At 36.3% G+C, this 11,776-nt stretch overlaps 1 protein-coding gene across 3 annotated transcripts in view; it reads left to right on the top strand.

The window, feature by feature from the left end:
* Positions 1–511: 511 nt before the first annotated feature.
* The window catches only part of abcf2a (ATP-binding cassette, sub-family F (GCN20), member 2a), a 35,166-nt gene continuing 23,901 nt past the window's right edge, over positions 512–11,776 (top strand). The window contains exons 1-6 of one of the 3 annotated variants that reach the window (XM_039753227.1): positions 512–590; positions 1,880–2,081; positions 3,241–3,453; positions 3,704–3,886; positions 4,166–4,337; positions 5,160–5,255. In XM_039753227.1, coding sequence (XP_039609161.1) covers positions 1,931–2,081; positions 3,241–3,453; positions 3,704–3,886; positions 4,166–4,337; positions 5,160–5,255 — 815 coding nt within the window. In that variant the 5' untranslated portion in view covers positions 512–590; positions 1,880–1,930. Of the gene's footprint in view, positions 605–842; positions 935–1,879; positions 2,082–3,240; positions 3,454–3,703; positions 3,887–4,165; positions 4,338–5,159; positions 5,256–11,776 lie in introns of those variants that run through there. The other 2 variants (XM_039753228.1, XM_039753229.1) reach the window with 2 other exon arrangements.

Below are 11,776 nucleotides of genomic sequence, written 5' to 3'. Positions count from 1 at the left end.
ATGTTAAGAGAATCCCGAATTCTATACTTTAAAAATTACTTGGATTATTTTCTAGCGAACGATTGAATCGTGGCATAAATGTGGATATGACGTCGGTTCTTAAAAAACGTCAGTGCGATGCTGATGTTTTTTGTACACTTAATTTAGAATATTAAGAATCTTTTTGATGTGATTGTTGACCTATTTTCTATGCATCGAAAACTTAAACAAAAAGAAATTCTGAGCAAAGTGTGACATAAACAAACATACTTAATATTTTTCGATTATATTTTTTAAACACCGACTTGTACAATGACTTGCAATTGAACGTGTCACAGTAATCAAGCATTTACGACGCTTAAGTGTTCGACTACTGGACAGTAACGGGAAAGAAAGCGGGGTATTTTGGGAGACAGAGTTCAGTACTACTTTCACTTAGCGGTCGCTAACTGGAAAATGGACTACAATTTCCAGCGTCCCGTGGTTTCGTAGGCGCTCTTCAATGCCCAAATAAGGCGTTCTTTCTGATTGGTCCGTGTACCGGTGTTGTAGGGGCACGCGAGACTGACTGCTTCTAGCTCAGCGGCGGTTCGTTCTATGACACAGGCGGGGTAAGTTGAAAGAAGTGCGTAATAAAGGTTTTAAATTAATTGGACCAAAGATATTACACTGGTGATGTTTGGTAATTAGGTTTAGAATGGAAGTTAGCTTTTTCAGAATTAAATTTTAAGTAATTCGGTTAATGATATCATGAGTTCACCCCGTCATGTGTTGATTGTGCGGTTACCAGATCTGTTCAGTGCGGCGAGAGTGGGACACAAGGATGTTAGATTTCAGTTTTCAGTTAGATTTTCCTAACATAGCCGAAAACAATCCTAGGAGTTACTTAACCGTTAGTTGTTGTTTTCCTGAGATTCTAGGCATTGGAACAGTTTCGATGTAGTGTACACGAAAGGTGAGGAAGAGAGCGTCCGGGCCTACTTTCAAATGCCGGTTTCTGCATCCTGGTCGGTGAAGCGCTCCTCGTGGTTAGGTAGTCGTTACTGTTCCCTTGTATCATGTCAAACCGCCAAATTCTTCTTTGATTGAAATTTTGATAGATGCCAACAGAAACTGCTCTTCGTCATGGTATTTTTATATTGTAACATATTTATGTTGTTAAGGTTGACACCGATCTAGGGTTCCGAGTCCAAAGAAATCACAAGTTATAGCGCCGAAGTGAGGCAAAACTACAATGAGGCCCAGTTTTGCCTTGGTCGTATTTGGAGTTTAACCCTGATAACCAGTCATAAAGTCCTGGAAATATCACACTGTTATGACATTTTTTTTAAATTGTAATTTATCTAATTTATGCCACCTGTCATTTATAGTTTTGTTTTATTTCGAAGTGTTTTTTTCTTTAAATATTTAAATGGCACCTAGAAGTGTTTCTACTACGTTGATCCCACCTAGTTTGATTTTTTTTTCCCCCGAAGTCTTGCAGCGCTGTTGAGCTCCTCTTAATTATACAACTAAATAAAGAACATGTTAAGGATTTGGGCTTACATACTGACTGGTTCATAAGGGAGTGTTATTAGTCTTGTCTATTCTTTCCATGTATTCTCTAAATACCAAGTCATTTGGATTGTTTTCTTATAAACCATAGCTGTGTGTTTTTTCTGTCCATGGTGCTGGTAATATTTCACTAAACCTATCCTTACATGCACTCTTAAATATAGAAATCAATCCTGGATGGAATGACACTCATATCTGACCTAATTTTATCTTTTATTAATACCTCTTTTTCTTTAGATATTACCTTCCTTTACCTCATTATTATTAGCTACTGAATTCTTTCAGATAGTATTGTTATCCTCACTTTATAGCCCATAATACTTATCGTGTATGAATTAATTTAAAGGCTGTAGGTTGCTTGCCGCCAGTGGAATATCAGCACTTTCCCCCTGTAAACATGCCTTCTGATCTGGCTAAGAAGAAGGCAGCTAAGAAGAAGGAAGCAGCCAAGGCTCGCCAGCGTCCTAAGAAAGGCGATGAACTTAATGGATTCAAGAATGATGAGGCAGATAAACAAGAAAGCCAAGAAAATGGTGCTGATGATTATGGTGAGAAACAGAATAATTTTTTTTGGAATTTTAATATTAATTATATAACTCAGGCTTTATGTATCTGCCACCTGATGGAAATAGGAGTCTGTATTGAAATCGCCACTCACAAAAGTACAGAGTGTGATTTTTGGATAAATAGTAATATGTATACCACAGTGAAAGGTGGTAATTTCACAGTTTTCTTATGTAAGAAAAAAATTCCTTGTTTCTTTTCTGATTTGCAAAAGTTGTCATATGGGGTCAACACGGAGACCTATGTGCTTCTGTGTCTCCATTTGGTGTTCAGTTGAGCACTGCTTGTAAAACTATTTATTAGAATTGTAATATTCCCTAAGCTATTATTGAAGTGTCCATCTGCACTATGAGGCATTTGGAGTCTGAAACAGCTTTAAAAGTGCTTGATAGTGTAAAATGCAAACCAAATGGCTTTTCTGATATATGCTTTGCTGTTATTAACAGGCATGTAATAAGCATTTTGGTTTAGTGTTTGAATACATAACAAATGAGATGTCACATTTTAATTTTCTATGTAGGAAAGATATTATAGACTTTTTGGTCATACTTTCAGATTTCTTTGCGAAATCATTCTGTCTTACTGGACATATTGTAGCAACATTCTAGGTGTTCATAGAAAATTTTTTTTTTTGCCGCTGGGACGTCCGCTTGAAAGCTTCATAGATGTATATTTTTTATTTGTTTAGTTGCCAAAAAATACTTGCTTGTTTACTTGTAGACTAGGTAGCACTCAGATTATATTTACATTACAATGTACCTGCAGTAAATGGTTTTCAGTGAATTGTATGTGTCATTTTTGTGCTAATAAAGTTTTTATTTATTGGGAAATGGTTAATTTTATATTATAGTCCTTAGGTATTGGAGAATCTTAATATGAGCATTTTAATTAGTGGGTCATGTGAAAGAATTCTATTTATTTCTAGTATTTTTTGCACCTGGGTGTGTGTGTTTTTGTTTTTTTTGTTTTGTTGAATCTGCATAAATTCTTAGTTAACTTTAGTAGTACTGTTGGATGCTTCTGTAGAAGTATGCTTGTATTGCTGTGTTTTCTTAATAATGCAAATTTAATGGCTTTAAATATGTCAAAATGTTGTAATTATGATCAAAGGTTAAAATCGGAGTTTTTCTTTGTTTTTGACAGATGTGGCAAATGTTACCAAGGAATTAGATGAATTTGAACTTAAAAAGACTGCTGCTCGTGCGGTAACTGGAGTTCTGGCCTCCCACCCCAACAGTACAGATGTCCACATCATTAACCTATCTCTTACATTTCATGGACAAGAACTACTGAGTGACACAAGTTTGGAACTGAATTCTGGAAGGCGCTATGGTTTAATTGGACTTAATGGCACAGGTACATTACCCACATGTTCAGTAAGATGTGTAAACAGAAGGGCAAAAAAGTGTCAGAATTGAATGGATTTTTTTTTAAACATTTTATTCTTAACAGAATAATGTGTTTTTTTAATAATAAAAAAAAAATCCTCTGTAGTGTGAGTTGCAGTCTATGATATTCTGGAAAAAGTAATTATGGAGTACAGATTATAGGGAATTTGGAAAAACTACTTTTGAAGTAAATCTTAAACAGAAACTTTTCATTACAGGCAAGTCTATGTTGTTGTCTGCAATTGGTCATCGTGAAGTACCAATTCCAGAACACATAGACATCTATCACCTTTCTCGAGAAATGCCACCTAGTGAGAAAACAGCTCTGCAGTGTGTGATGGAGGTGGATCAAGAACGAATTGTCTTGGAGAAGGAGGCAGAAAGACTAGCACATGAAGACTGTAAGAATCAGTAACTTTTTAATATTTTTAAAATACTTTCCCTTCAGTTGAATAGTTTTATTTGAATATTTGAGATACTATTTGAGTGTACTGTTTACAGTTTTTGCATTTTATATTGTTGGCTTTGTAAGTTTTTTGAAAGCCCTACAACTATTCAGTGGTTTGTTTAATGTCTTTTGCGATGTGTGCCTGGGTAAATCCTATCAAAATGATTACCAGTTAAGTTAAATGGATACTGATTTGCATGTATGCATATTTGGTCTTGTTCCTGTTTTGCAGCGGAGTGTGAAAAGCTTATGGAAATTTATGAGCGTCTCGAGGAGTTGGATGCAGATAAAGCAGAAGTTAGAGCATCTCGCATTCTTCATGGTCTTGGTTTTACCCCTGCTATGCAGAGAAAGAAAATGAAAGATTTCAGTGGAGGTTGGCGAATGAGGGTTGCCTTAGCAAGGTAAGATTGTTACATAATTTGTGGATATGACTTGTTTGTTCTATGTGTGGTGTGTTTTGTTTGTGTTTTAATATACTTCAGTCACCTGTTAGAAGACAGCAATGGCTACCTTGAGCATTCATGCCGTGTGGTAAATTCTGCTGTGTCCAAAGTGTAAGCTGTAGAGAGAGACTGTGATTGTGGGCTAGGAAATCCATTAAGTGGTCGATTTTTTTGTTCTTAAAAACTAGTGAAAACCCCTCGTGTTGCCTCTGTTTGGATGTTTTTAACGTCGTGTTTACATGTGGTGTGACTTAAGATGTATGTTTTTGCACTCTATAGCAACCTGTCATTTTTCTTAATGCCAGGCTAGAGTAACGAACTTGGAGCCCTGTGAAAAAACAAATATCTTGTTCATCATACATAAGTCACCATGTCATTGTTTTTTGCCTCAAAAAGTACATTTGTGGGACTTTAATAATTATAATGTGTCTTTATCATTTGTGTGTCTAGGAAGCTAGTTTGTTCTTTCACTCTCCAAGCTACACTACCCAGAGATTGAATGCTTTGTCTTCTTTTACTCTCGTGCTCAGTTGCAAGTTTTGCAAAGAAAAGGAGAAACTGTAGCATTCCAGTTGGAAGCACAAAAACCTTTTTCTTATATACGTATTTTCTGAGCAAGTTTCACCAATGAGAATTTGATTGGTTGGGGTTTTTCTGTTATCCTCTGTTAATCTCTTTGCAAAAAATTTTGCATAATAATAAATGTAAAAAATGTCTTTAAATGTATTTAAGATGGAATACATTTTCCCAAACTGACTAATCAAGCATTTATCTTTTTAGAGCATTATTCATAAAGCCTTTCATGCTTCTGCTTGATGAACCCACTAACCACCTTGATCTGGATGCCTGTGTGTGGCTGGAGGAGGAACTTAAACAGTAAGTTGCAGTATTCCATAAAATGCTAACTTTGCTCAATGTTCTCTTAAATGGTGATACAATGGGAAACTTTTTTTTAAAAAAAAAACCTCTTTGCTCGATCAGCTGTTGGTTTGCTGCTGCCGTGCCATGTGATCTGCATGTCGCGCAGTACACTTCTGTCATATCACCTATGTCCATATATTCGATCTTTTTTTCGCTTTTACCTTTTCATCAATATCGCATTGAATTTTGTTTCCCTGTTTGGAATTAAATCGTGACAACACAAGATATTCACTCAAGGGGCAGTACAATTTCTTTCTCTATAAGAAATGTGTCTGACTATAGCTTTCAAACAAATGAGAAATGATTTCTCTCGTAGGAGTTCAGTTTCACAAGGCAACAAATCTTGTAATTCTCTCAGATATGCCTCTTCATTAGGAAGAAGCACTAGTCTGCCCAAAATGGCAACACAAATTATATGATCTACAAGTCTCCAACTTAAAGTTTAAATCTGAGCAATATATTTCACTGTTCATTTATTACTATCCTTTTTTTTTTTTTTTGGTGACACTTTTGAATTTTTGTACTTCCATTATCTGTAACCTGCTCTGCATGTGTACCGCACCAACGTTTTTGAATTCTTTACAACAATCTACTTTGTCATCTATTCTTTGTTTTATTTCTGGCCCTGGGTGTGGTTAGATCTCTTGGCACAAAGACTCGTCTCACGGGACGTGAAAGTGTCTCTCTGAGAAAATCATGTCTCGTCTCCCTCCAACCTTTGAAGATTTTTTTTTTAAATAGAGAGATATAAAATTGTCTAAATACTAACAGTGATGGCTTTAAAATAATGGCTTACCCATCAAGTAGTTGCCCAACTATCATTTAAGTAAGCTAGTATTTGCATTCATAAATATCAAAATACTATATAGGACTTGAACTTTAATGTGTGATACACTGGGGAATCCCTGTATCTAACAGTGGTGGCTGGGGTTAGGAATGATGTCATTGTGAACTTCCTAATGTGCTTATTGTACAGTATATTTTTTATTTAATGATGGTTTCTCTCCAGTAACTGAAAAATACTAATTAAAATGATTACTTAACATTCAAATTCAAATGTCATTTTATCTGTACAGTTGAGTTGGTAAATTACAAGATAATTCACAATATTTTCATTTAAGTAAACGGTTTTATAACGGGTCATGTCACTTGCATTTGTAGTTCAGACTCCTGGAACTACCCGTTTTTAATTCCATACAGCCAGATTACAAACTCTGAATGCCCAGCAGACAACCAGATATTTCAGATCCTTGGTCCATCTAATATTTTGTAATCAAGCACAGTTTCTTAAACTCAATAGACCTCGTGTTTCATGTACAATCTTTGGTGTTGCTTTTAATACTAGAATTACCAGAGTCAATGAAAAAACTCGTACATCCGGTCCACCTTAAATCCCTTCACACCTCCCCATCAGCCTCTTTTGTCTTCTGAATGTGTAGATAAGGCCAAGCTGCCTGCTATAACATCCCCCACCGCCTCAGAATGGGCAAGAAGTTCTCCCAGTTCCTGCCTTGATTGATTATCTGGGAGTGAGCTCCCCAGAATTGTAAGGGGAAATAATTTGATGTGTGTTTTGTGTCTATAACAATCTGTGTAAAAACATTGTTAAAACAGAAATGTTTTTCGTGTTTTAGTAATAAATAACAAAATGTAGACATGATTAATATGTGAAGGCTGATGGCCAAATATCAAATTAACACTTTCACAAAAGGTGCAAGTAAAATGTGCCAACTCCGTGGTGTAGCGTTAAGATCCGCTGACTTATAATCCGGAGGTCGTGAGTCTGAAACCGGCTCCATGGCAAGTTCACTGTTTTGAGTAGTAAACTGCTCTTATTGTTAATATTATACAATAAAAACATACAGTACATTTGAATTGTGTCTGTAACAGCTGCTGTAAATTTATAGGACTTGTAAAAGTTAGCATTTTTCTTTCACTTTTATTCTCTGTCACAATCAAGATACAACACTACAATAATGCTTAATGGTCACTGATTACAACTGTAAGATTCTATGCAAAAGAACATGAATAATATATTTAATGTTGCATCAGTGCCACAGTGTTTTCCGAAATGTACTGTGCAGGTCATAAAATGAGTTATTCCAAATATCATATATACATATGTCTCTATTTTTTGTCAGTGTGGCTTTGACATCATGGACCATAAGGCACATACTAATTCAACCTGAGCAGGAACACTCAATAAAGTAGGCTCTGTTAATTCTATTATTAAAGGCAACTGCTCATAGTACTCCAGACTGCTGTAACCAACATCTAAACCATTGTATATACTTGATGTGTCCACACTGGTTTCGAAGCTATAGCTCAATATAAATAACATGATACGTGGCAACCCATGCTAGGTCTACACCATGCACTTTGCATAGTTTTTTTCTAAACCATGTGTTGATGAGAGTGCAGTGCCATATACCCTAAATGGTGAATTTTGAGGAGAGGCTGGTTACATGGTAAATGATAAACAATTGGCCAATTTATAATGCAACAAGTTATCCAAGCGCCAGATACATGTCAAATATTTTTGCATGTCTATCTCCTCATGTATTACCCATTAATGTGACTATGCTAACCTTTTACTTTACACTTTTGCTTAATGGATATGCATACACACACAAGTGAGCAATGTGGGGAAATTGCGCAGCAATTCAATTAAGCAAGCAAGAGAAATAATAGCATTTGCTTGTAAAGCCACTGAGTCAGTGAGGGCAAGAGTGCCAAATATTGTATCCTCTTGTCATTTATCATGATAAAGTAGGTAATTAAAGAGGATAAAGTGAACTGTTCCACTATTGTTTAATTCCAGCAAAAACTAAAAAGAATCATAACTAGAAGCATAATTATGGCAAAACAGAAACCAAACTTTAAATACTGGAAGGCCTTTTTCAGCAGATTAAATACATATGCTAGATATATCACAACTAGTAAATAATAATGAGTAGATCTGGGAAAGCCCTTTAACCAAGTCAGAGAATGTTCCATGCTGTGTGCACAATGTATTCCTTGAATCCTTGTGTAAAAGAGGTCCTTTGTTTTCAGGCAAAACTCATTTTAGTGTTTAAAATGGTGAAAAGGCAAAACAGTGGATCGTTTACTATGCTAGTTAGCTTGCATTTCCAAACAAATGCTGATGCAGTGCTGAGTCTTCATTAAAATTAACTCTCCAACTGACTGGGCTTGCTACTGCTAAGAAAATTAATCACATGTGATGGCTTGAATGCTCTAACATTGTTCCTGTCCCTGATTATCAAGTATTCAGTGAATGAAAATGGACATTAATCTTTTGAAATTGAGGGCTATACTCCATTACAAACAAATTTTGCCTTATGTATCACATAGAGCAGTGTTTTTCAACCAGTATGCTGTGAAACAGTGGTGCACCATGTGAGTTACTCAGGTGTGCAGAGGAAATAATGTAGCACACCTGGGTCTGAACTAGCTGAGGAAGACGGTACTACTTGGAGAAGCTAGAATAAAAGCAGCTCCACAATCACTGTGCTGTAGACACCGCACCTAGGATAATGGGCATCAAGTTGTCTTTGGAGTGTTGGTAAAGTGGTGGCATCTCCCAGCTGCTTCATCCCAAGTATTTAAGTCCATATTGCCTAGCCCTAGTGCTGAGAGGATGAAGAGGTCAATGATTGTGGTTCGAAAAATGTCTTGGAAATGGGAAAGCGGTGCTTGGAAATGGGAAAGCGGTGATTAAGTGCAAAATTATGACCTTGCTAATTTTTAAGAGTAAGGGTTATGGTCAGCATTTCCCCCACAAACACAATCATGGTATTCCATACGATAGTTCTGCACAATTACATCGAAATTGCAATTTAAACCTGTGCATTTACTAAACTGCAAAAGGCTGTGATTTTGTACCACTATTATAAACATTTTGCCTCCAGTCGCTGCAAGCATTTGTAGGGGATTTTGCTTCCAACCTCTACTTAGCATGATCTATAGATGTGTGGAACACATAGTAAGTCTGGCAAATCAGAAACCTCCTCAATCAGTTGTATTGCCATTTCATTTTGGACTAGTAGCCTAATGGTGTGTGAGCTTGTTGAGAAGACAAAATATGATAGTCTCTCATTTATTCTGTCAATATGAGTACAGCAGAGGGGGGAAAAATTGTTGAGTTGGTACAGAAAAATATTTATCTGTCTTTAGCAGTTCCTTGACTGCGGAAACGTAGATCAGACATTGATTGATCAGATTGAGGTAATTTTCAAATACAATTTATTCCAGCTTCACAGACAACACATAACTCTACAGTAAATGCAATGCAAAAAAAGGTAATGAATTATTGTTGCTGAAAACCCAGTTGAACTAGTGCTGGGCAGTATGACTAAACAAATTATACTGGTTTCACGGTATTGGACTCCCCCAGCCCCCCATGCATGAGTGGATGTTAACCACATTTCCACTGCTATTACTGGCTAAGAATAGCCTATTCCGCTGTCATGAGAACTGTACAAAAAACATTTTAATGTGCACGCAAGTATTAATACAGGTTTGCATGGCTCTATAAAGTGAGTTTTCAAGGGTGTGGCACTAATGGAGAGAAGGAATCGCATTGCATGACAGTTGCAGTCAAAATATAGAGCCTTTTTATTGAACAATATTTGCAAACAACTTAAATGAAAATTTTGACAACATATTTTCAACCATCCAAAGAGGCATTTAGACTTAGTAAAATATCCAGAGGTGCTTGTCAAAAGTTGTATTGCACTGAACAATGTCTTAGAAAAGGAATAAATAGTAAATATTTTTTGTAAACCAACTACCCTTTGTTAATGTTAAGTCTCTGTTCACTGACATGTTAAAGTGACTTTTTAAAAAAACATTACCATCATTAAACTGCATAATCTTTAAACTAATAAATAATACCAATTAAATAATAGTGCAGCTTCCAGTAATAATATTATTACTTCCAAGACTTCAAACCCAGGTGCATTATACAGTATTCACCAAATAAAAATAAAATAAAACAAGTGCAACTTGGTGAACTGAACCATCATTAAGACAAACTGCATTAATATGGACCTTGCTTCAAGCTAAGCTATATACTGTACATAAATAATGCATCTGCAACTTGCATATATAATGCTATTTGTGGTGTAGCCCTACGGAATAGTATTAGGGCCACAGTGAAGAAAAAAAAATACAGACACTGAAGGAAAAAAAAAAACTCTATTAAAGTCGACATTTCTTTATTCTCTTATTATATAATATCGTAAACTAAACTTCTTCCTAAAATAATTATTTAATTCACTAGAGTTTTCTCAAACCCCATCATAAGTTATGTAGCACATTGAATGCTTTAAGTGTTCCCCGACCCAGTTGTTAATCGCTACGCTCTTCTTAAACTGACTTCCTCTTGCACTAATAGGCAGCGTTTGCCGCACAGAATACATTCACTTCATGATATTCCTGCTCTCTGATAATGTAGAATGCTAAGAATTTTTCATGATGAAATTCATTAAAACAGGTATTAAACATGCACAGTAGAGAGGCGGTAGTGCGCTCCTTCTCAGTAAGAGGTCCCCAGGTGTACGTTCAGTGTAGAGAAGTTTATGGTGGATCTGACGAGGTTCCAAAAAACTGGATCTATGAATGGGTATCGCAAACTTAAATATTGCGGAAATGTTGGGTTTGTGATCTGGTGGTCGAAGATACGAACACAGAATTCAGTGGATGTTCTTCTGGCTTTCTTTATTGCTTGCGTGCTGTCTCTTTCTGAGGTATTAAACCCCCAGTTCCTGTCCTTCCGTTTTCTTTCTCCACATAACCAATCACAACACGATAAACATCCTTGTGAAATTAAAACTAGTTATAAACTTAGACCGCGGAGTGTTCATAACTTTAAAAAAAAAATCTTTGTTATACATGTTTAATTATGCCGTCCATTCAGGGTTGCGCCCATCCCAGCAAGCATTGTGTGCAAGGCAGGAGGAAATCCTGAATGTGGCGCCAGCACATCGCAGGGTGAATACGAGCAATACATACACTAGCAAGGTTAATAAAGCATAACTAAACCCACCATCCTACATGACTTTGAAAGGAAACTGAAGCATGCAGAGTAAACCCACCAGAAAAACATGCAAATTTAAAGCAGGGAACACTCGGGACCCCATTGCTGCGAGGCAGCGGTTCAACCTCCACGCCACCGTGCCCCCAACATGATTAATACATGCTTTAATGCATTTCATCATGAAAATTATATCAAGTATTTATTTTGGCATTCTAAATGTTCAGGGAGCAGGAATATCATGAAATTAATGTATTCTGTGTGCTGTCTGCGCCTCCTCTTAGTGCAAGAGGAAGTCAGTTTAAGAAGCATTACCGATTAACACAGCTCTGGGAACACAACACAAAGCATTTAATGTGCTACATAACTTATGATGGGGTTTGAGAAAATCTAGTAAATTAAATATTCATTTTAAGATGAAGTTTAGTTTACGATGTTC

The sequence above is a fragment of the Polypterus senegalus genome, chromosome 5, assembly GCF_016835505.1.
Source record: "Polypterus senegalus isolate Bchr_013 chromosome 5, ASM1683550v1, whole genome shotgun sequence".
Lineage (NCBI taxonomy): Eukaryota > Metazoa > Chordata > Cladistia > Polypteriformes > Polypteridae > Polypterus > Polypterus senegalus.
This window is presented reverse-complemented; position numbering and strand designations above follow the sequence as displayed.